The sequence below is a fragment of the Lithobates pipiens genome, unplaced genomic scaffold (genome assembly GCF_037356315.1).
Source record: "Lithobates pipiens isolate NorthernLeopardFrog02 unplaced genomic scaffold, aLitPip1_a1.2 Scaffold_10, whole genome shotgun sequence".
In the NCBI taxonomy this organism is placed as follows: Eukaryota; Metazoa; Chordata; class Amphibia; order Anura; family Ranidae; genus Lithobates; species Lithobates pipiens.
In genome coordinates this window covers 51,338,240-51,363,110 of record NW_027507686.1, presented here as the reverse complement: position 1 = coordinate 51,363,110, position 24,871 = coordinate 51,338,240, and the positions used below count along the sequence as shown (strand labels likewise).

The window sequence follows — 24,871 nt, the reverse complement described above, 5'->3', positions numbered from 1 at the left end:
GAATGCAAATGTTCCTCCAGTATTTCTTGATAACATACTGCATTCATCTTGCCATCAATAATGCCCAAATTTTCTGTGCCTTTGTAGCTCAAACATCCCCAAAACATCAGTGATCCACCTCAATGTTTCACGGTAGGAATGGTGTACCTTTCATCATAGGCCTTGTTGACTCCTCCAAATGTAGTGTTTATGGTTGTGGCCAAAAAGCAAAATTTTGGTCTCACCACTCCAAATGACTTTGTGGCAGAAGGTTTGAGGCTTGTCTCTGTGCTGTTTGGCATATTGTAAGCGGGATACTTTGTGACATTTGCATAGTAATGGCTTTCTTCTGGCAACACGACTATGCAGCCCAACTTTCTTCAAGTGCCTCCTCATTATGCATCTTGAAACAGCCACACCACATGGTTTCAGAGTCCTGTATTTCACCTGAAGTTATTTGTGGGTTTTTCTTTGCATTCCGAACAATTCTCCTGCCAGTTGTGGCTGAAATTTTAGTTGGTCTACCTGACCGTGGTTTGGTTTCAAAATAACCCCCTCACTTTCCACGTCTTGGTTCGAGTTTGAACACTGGTGATTGGCATTCTCAATTCCTTGGATATCTTTTTATATCCCTTTCCTGTTTTATACAGTTCAACTACCTTTTCCCACAGATCCTTAGACATTTCTTTTGCTTTACCCATGACTCAGAATCCAGAAACGTCAGTGCAGCACTGGATGAAAGATGTAAGGGTCTGTCAGGAGTCCAGAAGCTTACTGACCTTTTATATACACACACTAATTACAAGCAAACAGATCACAGGTGAGGATGGTTACCTTTAATAGCCATTCAAACCCCTTTGTGTCAACTTGTGTGCATGTAATTAGGTCAAAATCACCAAGGTATGTAAACTTTTGATCAGGGTCATTTGGGTAATTTCTGTTGCGATTATGATTTAAAAAAAAAAAAAAGTGTAAACACTGTTTATTAATAATAAATGGCTTCAGCCAAACACTAACCATTAGTGAAAGAAAGGTTTGTGTTATTCATATTCTCTGAAAAATGGCCAAGAAATCAAATTCTGCCAGGGTATGTAAACGTATGAGCACAACTGTACTTATAAGACAACATATACCAAGCAATGTGGTCATGTCCCTGAGGCACAATGTGACTTTCCCCAGGCTAACTAGATCTTTTGGGAAGTCAGCAGTTGATGAAAGCAAAAATAAATACAAATCACGTCTGTTTTTGGAGCCACAAGCTAATTAAGCGCTTTTTTTTGTTTGTTTTTTAGGTGCGGGGTCAGGATTATTTAGCATTACCTTTCTGGTGCCATCGGGCTCTAGCTTTCCCAGAAGCATGTCAAACTGTAAAATAATGAAAAACAATTGAGGATTGTATTACAGACATTAAATGCAGTCAGTCATTAAAGAAAGGAAACATGGGTACCTCCCGACTCTCGATCACTAGTTCGCTGACACATCTCAGGAACATGTTCTTCTCTTGACTGTCCTTCTCATTTCTACAAGATACACAAGTTCAAAATGATGAAAATGAAAGACAGTCTACAGACATAGAACCCTTATTCTTGTAATGGATAAGACAAAAAATTATTTTTAGAACAGCTTACCTGTAAAATTATTTTCTTTTGAAGTACATCACGGGACACAGGGCCATAGTAATTAGTATGTGGGTTATAGTCCACCTTCAGGTGCTGGACACTGGCACACCCTAAACAGGAAGTTGCCTCCCTATATAACCCCTCCCACTACTGGGAGTATCTCAGTTTTGTAGCAAAGCAATACATGTGTATACTAGAAAGAGGGGCAGGATCTGTGTCCCGTGATGTACTTCAAAAGAAAAGGATTTTACAGGTAAGCGGTTATAAAAATCCTATTTTCTTTAATCATACATCACGGGACACAGAGCCATAGTAATTACTATGTGGGATGTCCCAGAGTAATGCCAACTGAGGGAAAGGAGACACAACCAAGTAGGGCATCATGCGATCAGAGGATTTATACTGCTGCCTGCAGTACACTGCTCTCAAAAGGCAACATCCTCATGTCTTTTTACATCTACCAGATAGAATCTGGTAAATGTATGCATTGAAGACCAAGTTGCGGCCTTGCATAATTGAGCCATGGAGGCTTAGTGGTGCACTGCCCACGAAGCACCAACAGCCCTAGGAGGAGTGCATTTTGATTTGAGAGGGTACAAGTACCTCCTTAAACCATAAGTTTGAATGATTACTTGTCGAATCCATTTAGAAATAGTAGATTTCGATGCTGCCGGTCCTCTTTTAGAACCTTCAGGCGACATGAACAAAACATACATTTTTCAAATCTGAGCAATCGTCTTTAAAGTAGATATTGACTGCTCTCATCACATCAAGAGAACGTAGCGATTTTAATTCCAAAGAACAGGGTTCTGGAAAAATGAAGGTAGAACAATATCCTGGTTTAAATAAAAACCTGATACTACCTTATCCTTGTGAACAATAAAAATATGGCTCTTTACAAGGAAGAGCAGCCAATAACCGATACCCTTCTTGCAGCATACATGGTTAGCAGAAAAAATTAGTTTCCTTGTCAAAAAAGGACCAAGGGAATATGTCGTACCGGCCCCAAAAAAGGCAGTTTTGTAATGCCAACAAAACTAAATTCAAGTTCCAAGGGTTACCTAACTGGAGATTAAGCCGTGTTACCCCCTGAATAACGTTATGAACCAAAGAATGTGAAGCAAGTGGTCCTTGAAATAATACCGATAAGGCCGAGACCTGTCCTTAGAAAGCACTCAAGGCCAGCTTTATTTCTCACCCCATCTGCAGAAAAGTCAAGAACTCTACATTGACTTATTTCCTGGGGTGCAGCTCCTGCTTTCACACCAGGAGATATGTTTCCCAGACTCCATAAAATACATACCCATCACATTTGGCTACCCGCTGGAGTGCGCATGCGCGACACCGCCATATGTGTTCCAACACTTATATGACAAAACAGCACACTAAAGCCGCCAGATAGCGTGATGGAAGGGACATTGAACTGCGCTTGCGCAGTTATTATGTGGCTCCACCCCTAAGTCCAGGTTCAAGCCCCTTCAAGCCTGACGGCCCCCCCCAGTAGACCAATTGTGAGTGGCATTAATTCTGTCACAGCACGCATAGGCAGGTATATAGATTTCTATCTCCAACCACTCGTTAGAAAAATGCCTTCATATATACAGGATACAGGTGACACTATCAAAAAATTGGAAGGTATACAATTCCAAGGACAATGTATCATAGCCACCGCAGATGTCGCATCCCTATACACCTGTATACCACAGGACAAGGGAATCGAAGCGGAACGTTGTTTTTTGGACAGAGAACAAACGTTAGTCTCTTGCCAACGCGATTATATCATCGAATTATTGGAATTTGCTACCAGCCATAGTTACTTTTGGTTTGATGGCCAGTATTACTCACAACAAAGGGGTGTGGCCATGGGGGCCAAATTTGCGCCCAGTCTGGCCAATCTTTTAATGGCCAAATGGGAGGAGGATGTCGTCTATGCCCAGCGGAGCCCATCATTGATTTTGTGGGTCCGATACATAGACGACATCCTCCTCCTATGGGGAGGCACCTCTGATGCGCTTTGTGAATTTTTTAGTGGTTTGAATATCAATGATAGGGGGATTTCATTAACCTATCAGACTAGTACTGATAAAATACAATTTCTGGATTTGGAAATTGGAATTACATCAGGGGGTTTCAGTTTTAAAACCCACTTCAAGTCCACCGACCGCAATAGCTATATTGCCATCGATAGCTGCCACCATAAAAGCTGGCTTACCTCTGTCCCCCGTAGTCAATTCATTAGATTACGTCGTAATTGTACTGATGACCGTATTTTTCTAGACCAGGCGAATCATTTAAAACAACAGTTCTTGGATAAGGGATACCATGCGCCTACTCTGGAAAAACAATTACAATAGGTCTCATATATAAACAGGGGCACTCTTTTACAGGCTAAAACCCCCCGGAATGATAATGAGAAATTCAAGTGGTCTTTTATAACCACCTTTAACATGCAATATAGGCAAGTAAAAAAGATCTTCAGTAAATATTGGGGGGTTCTGAAAAAAGACCCTGTGTTAGGTCCAAATCTCCCCGAAAAGGCGAATGTTTTGTTTAGAGGTGCTCCAACTCTGCAAAGCAAAATAGCCCCCAACATCATTAATCCCCCAATTCGGCCTACTTTTTTTTCACAACTTGGTAGGTTATTTCCCGTGCAAAAAATGCAGCGTATGTCAGCATAACACATTGACACAACGGAAAATTCTGGAATTTACATCCACAGTGACAGGGAGAAGATATTCAATCAAATCTTTCTGCACCTGTAAAACTAAATACGTGGTCTATTTAATAACTTGCCCCTGTGGGAAGCAGTATGTTGGCCGTACCACCAGGCCGTTTTCCACGAGGGTTGGTGAACATATTTCCTTGATCAAAAGTAAATTGTCTAAACACACGGTGCCCAGACACTATAGGGAGTGCCACAACAACGATTTACGGGGCACACAATTCGTTGCTATAGATAGATATACTCCACCCTGGAGAGGGGGGCCCCTCACACGAGGGGTCTCCAGGTTGGAGACTTTTTGGATCTATGAGCTTCAGTCCCACTCCCCATTCGGTATGAATGTGGAGTGGGACATTAATGCCTTCATAGATGATTCATAAGAGTTTTTTTGCAATATTTGGGGTATATAGTCTGGTATCACACAAGTTTATCCGCAGGTCCATTTTACTAGTAGATTTTGGTTTTTAATGATCATTTTGATATTAATTTTATTTTATTTTATGTAATAAGACAGCTTACCCATATTATATAGTAATTTTAAACTATGTGATATACATAATATGATACATTCCATGTATTGCTCTTTTATTATTACGATATATTTTATTTGTGGCCACCAGGTGTCATTGTGGCACCTTTTCTGATAATATTGGAGAGGAGATAATGGGTTATCCTATACCCATGCCTCGTTTTCATTTCTGTTCCGTACCGGAAGTGACGTTTATCCACTTCCGGTTCCGGTGTGATTGCAGATGCGCACTTCCGGTTTCGGGTTGTGATCCAATGGAGGGACGGGCGTGCCTCCACACGCATCTGTGAGGTTTTATCAAACGAGGGCTTATACAGGGGGATGGCTCCTTTGTCATTTATTGTATCACCACATTAAGTAGGCCTTTTCCTCTCTATATTGACATGAATGGGTGGAACGCATCGTTATTGAGGCGTGGAACGCACGCCAGGCCGCCATTTTTTCTTAACCGGAAGTGGGGCCGTTATTATCCCCAATCATGTCTTCCAGGTCCAAGGATATTGGACATATAGGTGGAACGCATAAAAAACGGAGGCGTGGAACGCACGCCTGTCCGCCATCTTGGACATACCGGAAGTGGGCATGATTGTGACACATGGGGGAATGGCATCACTTTAATGTGTAAGTACCTATATAAGGCAGTATGTCAGTAGTGGGAGCCCACCCCAGATGATGACCTGTAGGTCGAAACGCGTCAAAAAAAAAGGGAGGACTCCGCTACTGCCATTTTTCCTCTGACATGCTTTACTGTTCATCCTGGAAATGTGAGTTTGAGCAATTTTTCTATTAAAGGTTTTTTAAAAAAAAAACGTTATTATGCCATGTTGGCTTTGTTTCTTCATCTTCCATGCCTGAGTCGTTGTCGGATTTGTACATGCATATGAAGAACAGTGATTACATCTAGTCGTTTGTGTGAATCGTATATGGCACGATTGGAACATCCAATTTTGGGACTACTCTGGCCGAGATTATAAGCTTTGATTGACCCCTGAGGCATATGTCTGCTAGGGTCATACAGATCCGGTAAGCCTGTACCCTATAAGGTGGTGGGATCGTCACAGGGTGAAATATCATCTTTTTTGGTTACAACACCACAGAATCCTGGTTGTTATCATAACACGTTGAGATTGACATCCTGCACGTTTTCATATGGACTATACGTTTTATTATGGACTTTATCACTGTTACTAGCCATATCTGTATGTGTTTATAGTGACTGTTTTTCCTTTGTTTTCCTTTTCACTGGGATAAACATCCATACAGTCCTCATTTTTGGTTTATGCACATATTCACAGGTCATCACTTTTTCTTATTTATAGTTTTAATATAGTATTATCCCCTTTTCCTTTTTGGGGTCACTTCAAATATATTTTGACACATAGGAGCACATATATTTTTGTATTACTCTAAGAGTCACATACATATAAGTTGAGCGCTTACACTTTACTTTTGACATTTTTTTCCAGCTAAAAAGTCCCTAATTTTAGCGTGTCAGCAGCCTACAGCTTATTTTTTATTCTATTTTTTTCTTTTTCAATCGACTATTGCGCAGTATTGTGGTTATATAGCTTTTCTCAGGTTCAAGCCCCACCATCCAAGTGGAGAGTTAGATCATAATAATGCAGAGCGAAGCGAGGCCATGCCCAAAGCGTGGCGAGCCTGCGAGGGGCCCTGTTGCAAAGTGGTGTCTTACAATCAATAATTATACAGAAGAGCTTTCTGTAACGTCACTTCCGTTACTTATCTGACGGTTTCACTGCTCCGTATTGTTGTAAAAAGTTTTGGAACGCATATCGGCAAGTTGGAATGTCACTTCCGTAGCAAAATGTGATGGATAGCCGCATGTGACGTGACACTGGCTCCCTTGCATTAACCAAAGTATAAAACTACCGAACCCGACAGCCCATGCTTCTTCAGAGTGTGGGTCTCAATAGCCAAACCAATAAATTTAGCATTTGTAAAGTAGGATGAACTCTGGACCTTGCAGGGAGGGTCCATGGGCCCCCTACAGCCATCTCAATATACCAAGATTTCCTTACTCACAAAAGGATATAGCAGCCTTAATAGCTGGTATACCCTACTTAGTAAATTTTCTCTACCATAGGATAAAGTGTGAAAACTTTTTAAAAAGGAAAAATGCTTATCTGGGTGATCCTCCAGATACAAAAAAACTTTTCCAACAAAGAATGGACAGGAAAAAGCATGCACAGCTTGAGGAGGCTTTAGCGAACCCAAACACTCATTTAAGGGTACATAAATGTGGAGCGGATCATTCAGCAAGAAATTTTACCATCAATCTTGCAGATTGTGAAAGCTGACTCTCTCACATTTGACACCCCAGAATAGGAGTCATCAGCTTCACCACGGTCCCCTGAGGGAATTCGTCTTCTCCTGCCCCTAGTTCCTCAGTCTGAGGGTCCTAGGAAAATGGAAGGAGAACCCATCGTACCTTGACCATACTGGGATGCGATTAAAGTCGCTAAACTTTTTTTTTTTTTTTTTTTTTTTAAACCTACCATGGCTGAGGGAAAAAGAGTAAAATGGGCCGATGCTCACTCTGACCAGCCACCCACTCTAAGGGGAGAATGCCATTTGTAGAGTAGGCTTTCCAGAGCTTGAGGGAGGAAAAAAAAAAAATAAATAATTCCCGTGCTGGACCTTGGAGGATGTCAACGCCGCGCTAAGCTACGACCCCCCACTGTCGCCCTTGGCCCCTCTATAAAAAAGAAAAAAAAAAGGGTTTCCCACGTGAGCATGGGCCTCTGATCCTACAGGACCAACATGTGATAGGAAAAAATGTCGAGGAGAGAGCCTGTGCTGATTGTTTTTTGAAAATTCCAAAATTTCTTCTTAGAAAACTCCACTTACCTTTCCCGCTGCAGGGTTTTTTTGTGGTAAAAACCAACAGACCCAATCTTCACCCCTCACGGTGGGTTCCGTTAAACCTTCAGGAGCCGGGGATCCTCGGGGAAACCCAGAATCGTGGACCTGTAATAGCACCACCACCAGTAAAACTTTATGGCCTTAATAACAAAAAGTACTGGATCCCGGGGTACAGCTCTCTAAAAAGAGAAGCTTTTACAGGCAAAACCTTGTTTCTTCGGACACGAGGCCAGGGTACCATTCAATTCGGCCTAAAAGACACTTTGAATGGATCTGGCTGCATAGCTAGCCCCAGCAAGGATTGCTCCAGTGGAGCTTAGCACAGCACATCTTTACTTGTGACCAACACCGTAGACACTAGTGAAAAAACTGACATACTCCCAGTAGTGGGAGAGGTTATATAGGGAGGCAACTTCCTGTTTAGGGTGTGCCAGTGTCCAGCATTGAAGGTGGACTATAACCCAACATAATAATTACTATGGCTCTGTGTCCCGTGATGTATGATTAAAGAAAAACAATATCTATATGAGAGAGATCTGGATCTACCACATCTGCAAGACATTCTAACCCAAGTGACTGTTGGGTAAGTCCTGCAGCATAGGTATTCAGATGGCTCTATGCAGAACCTTTCCTAAACCTGTATCTTGGTGCAACTGATCAGCAAGCACGATCACAATCACACATAACTTGATTACCCAGTAACAATAATGAGCTTAAGGCAGTAATGAAAGGCACCCAGCTCCCACTTCCTCCCCTGGCTCCACAAGGAAGATCACCTCTCCTCCTCCCTCCCTGCAATCTTCTGGGACACGTCAAAGGTCCCAGAAGATTGACTGCCCATTCACAGCACGCAGCGCCTGCTGTGAAGCCACAGCCAGGTGCCCACAGTTAGAATGCCAGTGCCGCAGAGAGGAGGGAGAGAGGAGCGGGACTTCCTGCACCCGCATCGCTGGACCATGGGACAGTTGAGTGTTTGATTATTAAAAGTCAGCAGCTACTCTTTTTGTAGCTGCTGACTTTTAAATGGGTGGAACTGTGCTTTAAGTTATATTAAAAATGTAATCTCTAGCCAAAATATTTTCTTAATTTTGAATAATGTAGACAATAGTACCCAACACACTTTTTCTTTTGCCTGTGTCTCCTTAGGAAGATGTCCCCCCACTTGCTGTCCTGGAGACTCAACAGGAAATAAGTGAATATATCCCTGAGGTGAGAGGAAATCAATCTTTAGACAGCTGTCACCAGAACAGGTGCCCCCAAATGGAAGCTCTTCCTAATATTCCTGTTTCCATGACAAGTGTAAAATATTGGAATTTCTATCATATTCTCTCCCAGGGACAATCATTAACCAGAAAAATTGAGGCGGGAGCAGTTCATCAGTGGGGGCACAGGGCTCAATTCTCTAAAGGATATCAAGGCCATGTATACAAATATTGCACGCGATGATGAACCTACAGGTTTATGTGGTATTTAGAACAAAAATAAAAGTGGGGTGAACGATCGTCCGACTTTGCTTGTTGTTTTACAGCAAATTAGAACCGATGAACAAAAATTCCTGCATAACAAAGGCTTTTTGTTTTGTTTATTGATCATGCGCAGTCTTTTTCAAATTTTTCTTGTATGAAAATCATACGAAAGCAGTACACATTAAAAAGAGAATCGTTTGTTCTGTTCCCATACAAGAAAAACTTTGGAGTTTGTCCCTTTGGGAATTTTTGTACGAAAATTCGGAATTGGCTGTCGAAAGTTGTGTACACACTAAACGAAAATCGTATGAAATTTTTTGGTAAGGGATCACGCAATGTTCGGTAAGGGATGATGTGGGGCCACCCTGTGCCACAACTTTCCAATCAAGGACGTGTCCATGTGTGGTCAGTTACATTACTGACACAACTGACTCCATGATGTCATTGACCCAACACCCCTGTTTACTTAAGCAGCAGGGGAAACGGCCCTTGTCTCATCAATATGGACAAGGTGGTTTGCCAGTGGCGCTTTACAGCTATCGCCCCCCACCGCCTCAGTGTGAAAGTGCGCTAAATGTAAACCTTTATGATTCAATACAACGTTGAGAGAAAAAAAAAAAATGTTTTAGACAGGTTGTAGGCCTTGCTAGCCTGAATTAAAAAGTTATTCCGTTTACCTGAGAAAGTAAAAGTACTGTAAGGCTTCTCGTGGATCAGTGGGCTCAAACTTTCGAGTGTAAAGCATGAGGAGGCGGACAAAATTTAGGCGTCGAATACCAACAGGGTCCCCTGCTTCCTGACTCACTAGACAGAAACAGATGAACATTATTAACTTAACTATTAGGAATAGTGCTACAAATGCAACAATATATTCTAAATTATGGTCCATATCCATATCTATACATTAGACAAGGGTATAGGATATCCTGCCAAATAAAAAGACGCTTTGTATACACATACACTTAAAAAACTAAATAAAAAACAGGAGGCAATGATCGCTAGCCATCGGTCATGTTTTTAGTGTACAGATCTGTAGAAACAATATTAAATGTTACTTTAAAGTGGGAATAAATGTGTAGCACTGCACATATTTAGGGTAGTATGGAAAAGAAGATGCTTTGGGGGGTGGGGGTGGGGGGAGTAAGGAAAGTTTGGCAGTATAAGAGTTTTGTTTTAATCAGTTATATTGAAAGAGGAAAGTGTCATACAAATTAAACATAATGCAGTGGCTAATAAAAAGATGTTCTGCAGTAAAAGAGCTTCTAGAAGGCTCCCACGCTTTGGTCAAAAACTAGTATTAATGAAATAATTTTAATAAAGCTTGACAATTTGTGAAAAAAAGTGTGGAACAGGAAACCTCATACGTACGTTATTAAAAACACCACATCCACCACCTGGTTAGGTTCAGCACAGCAGACCTGGCATATTTACTTACGGTCTTCATAGCCTCTGAAATGTAGCTGAATTAGCCAAGCATTAGCAAAATCATTTCTGTAAACAGGCAGTGGAATTGGCCCAATGATCCTATTCTTTACTTGATGGCGATGGCAGCGCTAAAGTACCAGTTTGTGGGATATAAAGAGTGCACTAGTTACCACCTACATTTGCTCTGTCCCCAGCTGCAGATCACCTATATATCCCAATGTACAAACCAACCAGTCAAAGTAATGACAAATTGAAATACTTAACCAGAATTTGCAAATTTTACACCAATAGATATAAAATTTGGACAAATTTGAAGTAGAATTCCAGGTTTACTTTTAATTTAAATTTACATTACTAACTGATGCAGTCACTGTGTACACTACTATATTGTGGTAGCATCAGCTACATACAATAAGCATTGGGAGTTTTACAGCAGTATTACCTTAATTCTGTCTTCTGCCCAAAAGAAGTCAAGCTGTCCTCAATGCTTCTTTGTCATTCAGGAGAAGCTTTGTATTTTTATCACTGAATACAAGGCTTCCACTTCCAGAAAGCCTGATAAACACTCATAAAAAACAAGGCTTCTCCTGAATGGCAGAGAAGCATTCCAGTTGACTCAATTTAGTTCAGGCAGCACATTGTGAAATCACTTGTACTGCTGCAGGAACTTACTGCAGCCTCTTACTTATGCAATACTTAGTAGAGTGCATACAAAGGCCACATCGGTTAGTAACAAAAATAGATTGTTTGGGTCAAGCCAGCCAAAACAAACTATTCAAAGTAAAACTTCAATTGTACGGATCAGAATTTTTACATAAGGCTTGACTGGTCTTTACCTTGCTCATGACATTAAGTGCTGTGTGTCTAAATATGCAACACGATATGCTGTACTGTACGAATTAGGATGGTAATAACACGTCAAGTTTATATTGTACAAACCTTAAAGTAGTTGTAAACCCTTACAAACCACTTTGATCTACAGGTAAGCCTAGATTAAAGCTTACCTGTAGGTCCAAGAAATATCTCCCAAACCTATACGGTTTAGGAGATATTTGCCCAAAGACGGGCACCGCTGTCTACAGCGCATGCGCCGTAGATATCGGCGCGCAGGCGCACTGAGTGTGGCATCCTCAATAACGAAGATGCCGCGCGTGTCGGCTCCTGTGCGCATGCGCGGGAGTGACGTCATCGCGGCTTCGCCGAATGACAGCGGCGGAGCTGCGAGACCCCACCGAGAAGATGGATACGGCGAACTACAGGGGACAGCAGTGACTTCGCTGGCTCCTGTGTCAGGTAAGTGACACATAATGGGCTACTATGCGATGCATAGTAGTCCATTACGCTTTGCCTTTGCAGGGAATGAAAGAGGAAGTAAACTAATCAGGGTTTACTTCCTCTTTAAAATAATTATTTTTATTTTTTTAACTAAGACAATATTATTAATAATAATTACTATTCACTATATTGCACCTCACTATAAGAATGGCGACCACATCTTTTATTAGTTCTCTTTACTGCATTACCTACTATGAAAACCTTCAATAAACAGATTGAAATATAAAGCAGTTATCTAAAATAAATGCCCTGCCATCTAGTGGTCGAGTGTGAACCACACTAGGAAGCAGGAAACAAAAATATCACCCTTTGAATTGCATTGTTACCCGCAATGCGGGTAACAATCACACGTTGTTACAGTTTTGCAGATCATCAAGTTTTCCCACTGCCAGGCAGAAAAGTGAAAAGCTATCCTGGCGACAAACTGTGGACAAATTAATAGATAGCTACTATAAGTGGTGATAAACCCACAAAAACAGACAGAATGTAGAAACCTCTCATCAAAAGAGAACGTTTCTCCTTTCAGACATCATCATGAGTACTCACATAACTGTGCACTCTGCCCAGATGACTTTAGTAGTAGTCTGAGTTCAAAGAGAGCCAAAGCAACATGCACAGCATGACAGCGCGTCCGTTCCATGCGGAACAAGTAGGCAATCGCAGCTTCAAACTGAGCAGTCAGGAAAAGAACTTGAAAATATAAAAATGGTTGCTGGTTCACTGCAAAGTGAGACTCGCCTGAGGAAAAGAAAAGAAAGAAAATTGTTAATGTAACCCGTTCTATAACCCAAAAATGTGTGCTATACAAGAAATGCAGTATACATAATATTTACCATAATCTTCAAGAAGCTGCTTCTGAAATTGTGGTAATGTCAATCTGTCTTGAGCTGAGCTGCTGGCGTCATCATCAAAGCAAATTTGATTCAACTAGATAAAACACAGATTGATCAGCTAAAGGAACTCCTGTATACAATATCTACAGCTCCAAGTATACAGGTAATAACTATGGCTACACATACAAAAGGTAGTAACCAAAGCTCTGTGCTACCATGGGACAACCCCTCAACAAAGAGAATGTTCAAGCTGGTTGTGTGAAACTACATTAAAAGTGGAACTTTACCAATAACAACTTGATAAAAATGTATGTTCTTTAACAAGCAACATACAGTAGATTCCACATTAACCGGTTCCCGACCGGCGCACGCCGATGTACGTCGGCAGAATGGCAAAGACAGGCAAATGGGCGTACAGGCATGTCCCTTTAAATTTGCCGCGGTGCCATCGCATGCACGCCGGCCGGGACCTCGATCTCCGCGGGGATACCCACAATCGCCTCACGGGGAGATGCTAATTTAAACAAGAATCTCCCCGTTCTGCCTATTGGCAGTGTCACTGATCTCTGCTCCCTGTGATCGGGAGCAGAGATCAGTGACGTGTCACACATAGAAACACACCCCAGGACATACTTAACCCTTACCCTGCCCCCCCCAGTGGTTAATCCCTTCACTGCCAGTGTCATTTACACAGGAATCGGTGCATTTGTATAGCACTGATTGCTGCATAAATGACAATGGTCCCAAAATTTTTTCAAAAATGTCCGATGTGTCTGCCATAATGAATGTCGCAGTCCCAATAAAAAAGCCATAAAACTATCCCCCATTTTGTAAACGCTATAACTTTTGCGCAAACCAAACGCCAATAGCCTTTTTTTTTTGGTACCAAAAATATGTAGAATACGTATCAGCCTAAACTGAGGAAAAAAAATAAAAAAAATTTTATATATTTTTTGGGGATATTTATCATAATAATGTCTTTCAAAATTGTCATTTTGTTTATAGCGCAAAAATAAAAACCGCAGGGGTGATCAAATACCGCCAAAAGAAAGCTCTATTTGTGGGGAAAAAAAAAAGGACGTCAATTTTGCTTGGGAGCCAAATCGCATGACTGCACAATTGTCAGTTAAAGCGAGACAGTGCCGAATCGCAAAAAGTGCTCTGATCAGGAAGGGGGTAAAATCTTCCGGGGCTGAAGCGGTTCATAATTGTGCTTTCAGAATTAGTGTGTGCTGTAAATTGCCTCCAGCATTACTCCCGTTTCTTCTCCCTGGAGGCTGCCATTTTGTTCAAGTCCGGGGCAGTCACTTCCTCGCCAATAATTCTCCCTTCTCCTTGGCCTTAAAAACTATATGTCGCTTTCTGCAATTAAAACGTGATAAAATGTGAGCCTTAATTTTATGTTCAGGCCCCCTTGGTTCCTTTTTTTTTATTATATTAAAGATTGATTCTATTATTTTACTATTACCACTGGGTCATTGTATCAGTACTGTGATAGTCCATTAATCATTTTAGGTGGCATTCCCCACCTTTTCAATTTTCCATATAGCAGCCAATTGTGCATGATCAATTTTACCTTTTTCTACGAGCGCTGGGATCAGGAGCATTCTGTGACTGATATTTTGTGTTGTTAATACAATTGCTGTATAAACTATTTTTTTTCTGAGCTGGTTAACAAATTTATTGAGTTATCCATTTTAAACAGTGATAGTTACTCTACATATTAGAAACCTCAAATCTATGGCCGGCACTGTTCAAGCTCCAATTTTCTAATTTTAATTTGGCAGTTTGAATGAAATCATCTTCTACACAGTGATTTCCTTTAATTTTATACTCTGATTACTGCAAGCAGATTGTCCGAGTCCTCCTGTTTTATATGAATGGATTCTTGTGGGCCACAGACTGGAACATTTGTCACTGAACTCAAGACCAGAAAGACATCTCCCTGCCCTCAGTTGTATGCCCACAGTGCTGGCACCAGCTATGCCAAAAACCACAAAACTGCCACCTACCTTAAATGATCATAAAACTACCCACAGAGAGGTTAATAGCAACCTGAGTAGAACAGTGTACAGTTTAATGGTCTGTCAAAGCTCCAACTAAAAATAAGTTTTTCAACTTACACGGGACTGAGGATTCTTGCCACTCCCATGTAAAAGAACTGATTGGAGAAATTAGTTAGTGCTGCTTAGCAGAGGGGTTTAAAGAGGAATCTGTTGCTTTTCTCTGCCGAGTTTTAATTGTTTGATAATTCCACCAGTAAGCTCTTGAATATAGGCACTGAAAGCTCACATATGCACATTGAAATAAAAATGAAAGAAATCAGTATGCAGTCATTCACCTTCAGCCAGAGGTAGTCTTCTGTTTTATCGGCTACTTCACTATGATTATCTGCTACGTCACATCGGCCGATTAAACAGTATACTGCTCTTTTATAAGGGTCCGTGCTCGACCTTACAGCTCTTCTGTAATGGAGACGAAGTTTGTTCTCTGTCCCTGGGAGCAACCTAGAAAGCAAGAAACCTTATCTGGTAAATCTGTCACTTTTTAAAGAGGACATATCCTATTTAATAAAAATAATTTTCCAAAAAAAAAAAAAAGAAGGAGGGGGGGAAGACATATCCTCATCTCCTGTTTTAGACCCATTTCCATTTACTGACTTAAGTAAGGACCATAACGAAGACAAGAAGCCTCTTTCCATAAGGACCTACTTACACTTGTGGGTTTTTATTTGATGCATTTCCCATTGAAATTAACAGTGTAACATGCTTCAGTGTGTGCACTGCATTGGAATTGCACTGCAAGGCATGTTTTTATTTTTCACTATGGATTTCAATAGAAAACGCACCCGTCAAAAACCCAGTGTAAATGGACCATAAAGCAGCAAGTAATATCACCATAATTTTGGAAAGTAACCCTATAGATTTCAATTACTCTCAGAAATACAGCAACAAAAGTCTGACAGCCGTATTCCACTACCTCCGCTCGTTGTGTACGTATTCTTGGAACCAGTTCTTGAACTCCCCCAGCTGATGCTGCAATCTGTTTACCACCTGCTGAGCTGCTGAGGTATCACCACAGCGCAAGCAGTAGTAGATGAGCGCCCAAACTGGATAGCCCTCCAACTCTCCATCCTGAAGGCATAAGGAAAGAATGAGAATAATTCTCTCTACAGACACATCATAACATAAGCAATTCATATTAAAGTGTGATTTACGCACCTGCAGCCCAGGTATTGGAGCCGGCAGCCTGATATTAAGGAAGCTTCGCACTAAATTAAAAGTGGAAGGAACTCCTCCGAGTTGGGCCTGTTGTAGGTTAGCATATACACTCTTCATAGTGTAATCCCGGTAACTACAAATTTTAAAAAGGACAAAAAGTTGAGCAGTAGTAAAAACACAGACCCTGGATGCCATTAATGAAAAGGCCACGAAACTAACTTGTTACAAGTGAAATAACTCCTCTAAGGCCCCTTTCACACTGGGGGCGTCGGAGGTAAAGCGCCCCTATTTTTAGCGGCGCTTTACCATCAATTTCGCTGCACTTTTACCCTCCGCTAGCGGCTGAGAAAGGGTTAAAACCACCCACAAAGCGCTGCTGTAGCAGCGCCTTGCTAGTGGTATAGCCGCGCTGCCCATTGATTCCAATGGGCAGGAGCGGTATACACACCGCTCCAAAGATGATGCTAGCAGGACATTTTTTTTAGTGTCCTGCCAGTGCACCGCTCAAGTGTGAAAGCCCTCGGGCTTTCACATTGGAGAGACAGGAGTGGCTCTTTCAGGGCGCTTTGCAGGTGCTATTTTTAGCGCTGCAGCGCTTGCAAAGCACCCCAGTGTTAAAGGGCACATACTTTTTCTGAGACAGCGACTAAAAATAATAAAGTTAGATGATCAGCATTCCAGAAACTAGATTAAAAGTGCAAGTTCAAGTTTAGTGAACAGTTTGTACATCCTCGCCTCAGTATAAATTGCTGTGTTAAATACTTGCCTTGTTCTCTGTTCCAACGATTTTCAGTGTGTGGCGCTGTTAGCCTTACTAGTTAAAATGTCCTTGCAGAGCAATTTTTACAGTGCGCATGGGCCCCATTCATTCCTATATGAAAGCCGTTTTTCAGCCATCCAATGATCGCTGGAATACGGCAAAAGGTACGTGATTAACCACTTCAGCCCTGTAAGATTTGGCTGCTGAACGACCAGGCCATTTTTTGCGATACCGCACTGCGTCGCTTTAGCTGACAATTGCGCCGTCGTGCGACATTGTACCCAAACAAAATTTACATATTTTTTTCCCCCACAAATAGCTTTCTTTTGGTGGTATTTGGTCTCCTCTGCGGTTTTTATTTTTTGCGCTATAAACAAAAACACAATATTTTGTACTTTTTGCTATAATATCCATCCCCATTTTTTAATTTTAACCACTTGCGGACCAGCCCCCTGCAGTTTTACTGCGGCAGGTTGGCTCCACTACAAGCATCTCTCCATTATGCCTAGTGACAGTGTCACTGATCTCTGCTCCCTGTGATCGGGATCGATGATCCGTGATGTGTCACACACAGCCCCTCCCCCCCCTACAGTTAGAATCACTCCCTAGGGCACACTTAACCCCTACAGCGCCACCTAGTGTTAACCCCTTCACTGTCAGTGTCATTTACACAGTAATCAATGCATTTTTAAACACACTGATCGCTGTATAAATGCGAATGGTCCAAAAAAAAAAAAAAAAAAAAAAAAAAGAGCCAGAAGTGTCCAATGTGTCCGCCATAATGTTGCAGTCATGATAAAAAAAAATAAAAAAAATTATATATCACAATAAGCGTATATTGATTGGTTTGAGCAAAAGTTATAGCGTCTACAAAATAGGAGATAGATTTATAGCATTTTTTTATTATTATTTTTTTTTTCTTCTAGTAATGGCGGAAATCTGGATTACGACATTATGGTGGACACTTTTGACATATTTTTGGGACCTATATTTTGGTGCTATAAAATGCACAGATTACTGTAAAAATGTCACCGGCGGGGAAGGGGTTAACTGTGTTAGCTCAGTGTGTTTCTAACCATAGGGGGAGGAGACCAACCTAGAGGAAACAGATTGCGGTTCCTAGCTATTAGGAACACAAAATCTGTCTCTCCTCACAGAGCAGAACAGGGATTTGTGTGTATACACACACACACACACACACTTGTGTTTTGCCTCTCGTGCCCGCGATCACTCGTGGCTGTCGGTCATCGCGACCATCGGCCACAAGCATCGGCACACCCCACGCAGTGCAGGGGGCGTGTGCGCAACCGCTATCCTGATCCCACATCCCAGTTACAACAGCTCGTGGGATCGTGGCAACCTGCTGCAGTAAAATGATGGTGGCTGGTCGGTAAGCAGTTAAGATGCACTCTAAAGTCAGCAACCTCAAACCTACTTTCTTTAGGTATGATTTTCTTCAAAGAAAATAATCAAAAAATAGCACTTAAAATATCTCAGGTAAACGAATGGAAAACATAGTAAACCTTTTGTACCTATATTACCAAAAACCCTCTGGCTAAAACAAAACACTAGAAGTTCAATATGGCTAATGCTATTGACAGGCTGCCTATAGCACAAACAGAGCTAGCCAAGACAGATGGATGGATACAATAGAGACCACTGTAGTAGATGGCTGAAAAAAAAATAAAAAGATATCTTACCTGTCTTCTAAAAATTTTAACGCTTGTCTCACAAATCCCATCTGCATCTTGACTGCGCAACGACTTTTCAGCGTATCTGTGGCAGGAACTAGCAGGACATCTGTCATCTGCTTCACCATCAACCAAACATCAGATACATTCTGTAGGTTGAGCCGGAGAAAGCACCATTGACAATAAGAGAAGAACATAAGCATGGCTGTTTACAATAATGTGGACATTTTTATAATATATAATATATAATATATATAAACATTCATTTTAAGAAGGAAGTTTCAGGAAAAAAAACTTAAATTTTAAATAAGGAACTTTGAAGTGAAATAAGGGTCAGTGCCCATCTGTAGCCTCACCATTGCCATAAATGCAGCCTCACAAGTTCCATCAATCTAGCCTCATCAATGCAGCAGCATCACCATTGGCAATGCAGCAGCATCACCATTGCCATCAGTGCAGCCTGATCAATGCCCATCTGCAACCTAGAGGGGACAGGGAGGGGGGCAGAATGAATGCCGACAGATTACATACAGTGAGAATCTCCTATGATAGACAGAACAGTGGTCCAATGGCAGCCCGGGAGACGAGACTTCCTATTACCAAGGCTGCCAAGTAAAGAGGAGATACTCACTTGTATGTAATTTGACGGTGCTCGTCCTGCCCCCCTCCCTGTCTCCTCAGAGGCAGCTAAAATTGAAGTATTGGTGTATAACACGCACGTACTATTTGCACCTGATTTTCATGGTGAAAAAGTGAGTGTTATAAGCCAATAACGACAGTATATAAACCATGGCATGAATACCACCCACTGAACTTTGCAGTCTCTTAAGCCTAGTACACAATACTAGTTTGTTTTTCGTTCAATCCAGCAGGTTACCGCTCAGAAGAAGCCGCTGTATTAACTATCCGATGTTAGTACAGCGATCTCCCTGCTGTGCTATTGTTTTCAGGACGGGGGGGTGCCGGACCACTCCATAAAAAATAAAAAATGCACATCTTTTGCAGATAAAAAAAAAACAGCTGCTGAACATGTTGCACCTTACACCCTAAATATGGGTGTTACATGTACCAATGGTACACAGAACGACCCCAGAAATGTCAATCCCTGCTTGTGCGATTGGCTCACGGATCTACTTAGAAGCCAAATTTTAAGTACCTTGCAATGGGAATTTCAGGGTTGGTGATATAATCACAACTGCAGCTTATCTCACTAAAACAGAGAGTGCACCAGCTGATTATAATCAACCAGACCCTCCCAATCGGAATCAGTTAGCAAAAAGGACAAACAGCTATTTCTTCAAAGCAAAAACATGTAAGAATCTGCTACAAATCTTGTTAAAATCCAATCAGTAAACATCACCCAGTATGGTATTGTTTTTTTTCCTAACAAAAGTGGAGTTACTCTTTGAAGTTTTGTAATTAAAGGAAGCAGAAAACTTTTGAATATCAACACAATTATTGGGGAGGTTGCCAAGACAAGGGGAAGAAATGGGAAATATGAAGCGTAGGTAGGGAAGACAGGAGCTATAGGGCTGTATTGTTAACCAGCTCCCCACCAAGTCATAGATATACTGTGACAGAATGGCTCCCCCGGGCGAAATTTCATAAGGGTACATCCATTCCTTTGGCCGCCACTAGAGGGCGCACGCGCTGCAAGGTGGGGGACCCGTTCGCATGCAGGAGCTCCAGCATGCCAGCATTGGATTTGTGTGCTGTCAGGGAAGAGGAGCCATATCGTTTGTTCCTACTAAGTAGGAAAAATTATAATGTCTCCTCTCCTAGTCAATCCCATCCCCCCACAGTTAGAACACACTCTGAGGGAACACACAATTAACCCATTGATCGTCCCCTTGCATTAACCCCTTCCCTGCCAGTGACATTTACACAGTAATCAGTGCATTTTTATAGCACTGATCACTGCATAAATGCCAATGGTCCCAAAAAAGTGTCAAAAGTCTCCGATCTGTCCGTCGCAATACCACTAAAAATTGCATATCACCGCCAATGCTAGTAAAAAAATAAAAAAAAGCCATAAATCTTTCCCATAGTTTGTAGACACTATAACTTTTGCAAAAACCCATCTATATACCCTCATTGCGATTTATTTTATTTTTTTACCAAGAACAGGTAGAAGAATATATATTGGCCTAAACTGTTGAAGAAATTTATTTTTTTAAATTTGGGGATATTATAGCAGAAAGCTCCATTTGTGGGATAATTTACTTTGGGTACAGCATCACACGACCTCGCAATGGTCAGTTAAAGCAATGCAGTGCCAAATTGTAAAAAGTTCTTTGGTCAAGGAGGGGGTAAAATCTTCCGGGGCTGAACTGGTTAAAGTACAATACACTCACTGCAGTAGTTTATATGAGAAGTTCACTTGTGACCTGTATAAAAGCACACAGCCTGCCATCTTTAGCTATATAAATTCTCTGTAATTTGTTCTGAACTCTGAGGCGAAGCTGCTCTGAGAGTCTTACCTTGTCATCTAGTTTCTCAGCAACACCTGTGAACAAATCCACCAGACTGGGCTGCAGGTTTCCACTCACAACCTTCTCATTGTACACATAAATCTGCACAGAACAAAAACAATAGTTTACAATGCTAATTATTCAAAATATATATACGGTATGTAAACCCAAGCACAAAAAGTATATCGTAGCTTACAAGTCTTTCGATATGGTGGTTGCATCAGTTTTCAGAAGTACAGAAAATACTTGCTGATATTACTAGTCCTTGTCACTTCATGTTCGCTAAACTTAAATCTTTTTCTGTAAACTTCTAATCCTCCCACCCCCACACTATTAATACAGGCTGCCCCTGTAGATACACCGGATAGAGTGAAAAGTGAGTGTGACACTCTGGGACAGGATAAGTGTTACTGTATTTTTAGTATTACCAGTTATAAATAAAGAGTAAAGGGACCCTGAAAAAAAAAAAAAAAAAAAAAGAAGGGGGAAGAAGCAGCACTAACACAAACACCAAATCTAAGGCTGCAATATATCACATTCTTCTTTTGGGTTTGGAAGATCTGTTAAGTTATATACAATAATAAGCATATAGGTAATTCGATACAAAGGATTGGCTAAGCATTTGCATCAGCAATTCCACTGGAAATTTGCCCCCCCCCCCCCAGCCTGCAACATGTCACAGTTCACAGGAGACTGCAGGAGCAGTCACACAGCGCAGCTCACAGATGGCTTCCCACACTTAGAATGCAAGCGCCGGTGACCCAAAGACCAGTGGAGAACTGGCTGAGGTGAGTACCGTGCTGGATATCTGGACAGCCAAGTGTCTTAAGCCAGCTATAGTATTACTTTTTTTTAAAGTGACTGAAGAACTACTTTAACCACTTCCCAACTGGCTCCTGTATATACACGGCGGCGGAATGGCTCTCTTGCGCGAATCGCCATGTGTATAAGGCAGCTCCTTTAAGTGCCATAGCAGGCGTGTGCCTGCTGCATGGCGTGCGCCTGCTGCATGGCGGTGGACCCGATGCTCGTGGTGATCAAATACCACCAAAAGAAAGCTCTATTTGGGGGGAAAAAAAAGAACGCAAATTTTGTTTGGGTACATCGGTGCACAAATGCGAAATGGTCAGTTAAAGCGATGCAGTTTTTGGGGGAAAGAAACACATTTTTTAAAGAAAATTAGACAACAGTAAAGTTAATCCAATTTTTTTTTATAATGTGAAAGAATGTTATGCCGAGCAAATTGATACCCAGCATATCAGGCTTCAAGATTGCACCTGCTCATGGTATGGCGACAAACTTTTACCCTTAAAAACCTCCATAGGCGACGTTTAAAAAAAATTCTACAGGTTGCATGTTTTGGAGTTTCAGAGGAGGTCTAGGGCTAGAATTATTTGCTCTCGCTCTACCGATCACGGCAATCCCTCACATGTGTGGTTTGAACACCATTTACATATTTGGGCGATGCTCACGTATGCGTCACTTCCACCCTGCAATGGTATGGACACGGGTGGGGGCCATCTTCCTCTCACTCGTCTCCATACCAAGCCAGGTAGAGGACCCGATCTCTCCCGCCGATACCGACTGCTCCGGTAAGCGACCGAGGGCACCGGAGAGCGGTGTGAGGCCCTCTCCCACCACCGATGAAAGTGATCTTGTGACGATACTGGGGTTATAGTAGCTAGATGCTGCCATAACAATATCTCTCTTCAAAGTGCCAACATATATCGGCATGAGCCGGTCTGGGAGTGGTTAAGCAGGCTGTACATTATGTGATTTTCTTTCCTTCCACCACAGGTGGAAGAAAAAAAAATTGCTTGATTACCATATGAATACATTCAGTGTGTAATGATGAGCACTTTCTCTCTGTGCACCTATTTACCATATTTAACCTCTGTCCCTGTTGACTCCCACTGATTACGCCCTTTTTTTCACACTTGACTAAATTACTAAATCTGACACTCATTTACCTCATGCTTAGTCTGAGTTAGACAAAGCCAGGAAACTTTCATTTTGGGAAGTAGGCCAATGACTGTCAGCCCACATACTTTTCTCTTTATTGTCAATAGTCACATGAAATTTAATATTTTCTTACACATTGACTGAAAACAGAAACCTAGCAATTCTAAAGAACAGTGACAAATAGCAAAAGCTTGTGGATCCTGCAAGTACCTCTTGGATTCTTTAAGTCAATCCCTGTGCTCTCCCCTGCCTCCTGGGCCCAAGCTGTCCATGGGTTTTAAGCTTCTGTTGAGATAAGGCCCCTCTCCCTCTAAGCATTTCCCCCTGTGATTAATCCATCATATACTAGAACTTTAGGAGGGCAGTTTCCACCGTTTCACTTAAAACTGCAATCCTTTTCAATTTGCCACTGTTCCGCTTTACCTGTCGTGCATATGCCATTTCCACACTATCGAGGGAACTGCGACCAGGAGGTCCAAGCTCACTGATGTAACTAGTCTACGGAGACAAGAAAGACACAAACATTGCATGCATAGTTCATTATCATATAGGTAGGGGTAATTTCTGAGGTGACAGGGAAGTGACAAACCTCTGCTTCCTGAGAAAAGCCTAAATCATCCTCTCCAGATGCAAGCAGGGTGTGGAGGATCCTCTGTTTCACCTGTTCCCATTCCACAAGCATAGACTCCCTGTGGTACTCCTCTGCCATGGAAAAAGTCTACAGTACAAACAGATTCATTTGACATCACTTCATCTTTGAAATTACTCTACAGCTTAAGAAAACAGCAATCATTTTATTGATACATAAAACAGTCTCTTGTATCAGAGAGATACTCACTCTTCTCCTGGATTCTTCAATTGCTGCAAATAGTGCATTGTCTTTTTCATTTTTAAGGAATCCCTGAAATAGAACCAATAAATGAGAGACCAGTCATTAACTAGGGCAACTCAGCGTATTGGCAAGATTAATTTCCTGTCATATTTGCAACCAGCCGTGTTCTGGGCACCAAGGAAAGCCCAATGAAGAAAAATAAGCTTGCAACATTTCAAATATATACACATTTTTTCTTCTATTTAATTGCTCTCAGAGGCCAGGCGGAATGGATGTACAGGACAGATGGCACGTGTGTGCCTTGCACCAGAAGCGCGTCATTATCTGGTGCTGGAAATGGAGCTTGTGCCATTTTGGTTCTCCCCGACAACTCACCATATAGCAAACAACACACCACCAGGAAATCTCGGGGAGAGACCCACCAGGAGGAACCAATGACCACTGCACACTTCCCACCTACCCATTTACAGAAGGCACAGCCAAAGCATCGGTCTGCCTGGAGTTGCCTACATACAGTCAAGAAGCAAAAGTCCAGATATCACAAGGATAACCTTTGGTTTAAAAAACACACAGGACCTAGTCATCTGAGGGGGGTCTGACAATCACTAGTCAGGAGAAACAAGACAAATATTATGTAATGTATGCCAGGACAGTCAAAACACAAAACTGAGCATGAGGGACTTTTTTTCATATCTTTCTGGTTTGTGTGTTGCCTATTGAAGATGGAACCAATCATCAATAAGGTAGCCGTTCTGGAAGGGGATTTTGGAAAAATACTTTTAAAAGCAGATATTTTGCGTAGTTAGACCTTGGTCCTCTCAGCAACCTCCCTATGATATACAGATAGCCTTGGACTGTAGTCACATTTACAAAGCTACTATGGATGCTTCCAGGCCACCCACTGCACTCAGAGGTCCCTATTGCTGACCCCTATGTCACTACAAGGGACAGTAATGGTGTAGGTGGGAGGAGCACAGTGGGGAAAATAGGAGTTCAATAGTCTTAGAAGGGACACTTTCTGAAGACTTCAGTCAGTGATGTCCACAAAAAAATGATAGCGAGCCATATCAACTGATAAATTTGAGATTAATCCAAGTTAAAAACATATAAACATGTTTACATTAAGAATAAAAAACACACACA

At 41.7% G+C, this 24,871-nt stretch overlaps 1 protein-coding gene across 1 annotated transcript in view; it reads right to left on the bottom strand.

Annotated features, from left to right (window-relative positions):
* The window catches only part of NUP93 (nucleoporin 93), a 42,834-nt gene that overhangs the window by 14,207 nt on the left and 3,756 nt on the right, over window positions 1-24,871 (bottom strand). The window contains exons 4-16 of the mRNA XM_077454720.1: window positions 23,735-23,797; window positions 23,486-23,614; window positions 23,320-23,394; window positions 20,944-21,036; window positions 18,473-18,612; window positions 16,013-16,145; window positions 15,771-15,925; window positions 15,133-15,298; window positions 12,792-12,885; window positions 12,505-12,696; window positions 9,876-10,002; window positions 1,427-1,499; window positions 1,300-1,344 (exon numbers count right to left, since the gene is read on the bottom strand). Of these exons, the coding sequence (XP_077310846.1) occupies window positions 1,300-1,344; window positions 1,427-1,499; window positions 9,876-10,002; window positions 12,505-12,696; window positions 12,792-12,885; window positions 15,133-15,298; window positions 15,771-15,925; window positions 16,013-16,145; window positions 18,473-18,612; window positions 20,944-21,036; window positions 23,320-23,394; window positions 23,486-23,614; window positions 23,735-23,797 (1,485 nt within the window). The remainder of the gene's footprint in view (window positions 1-1,299; window positions 1,345-1,426; window positions 1,500-9,875; window positions 10,003-12,504; window positions 12,697-12,791; window positions 12,886-15,132; window positions 15,299-15,770; window positions 15,926-16,012; window positions 16,146-18,472; window positions 18,613-20,943; window positions 21,037-23,319; window positions 23,395-23,485; window positions 23,615-23,734; window positions 23,798-24,871) is intronic.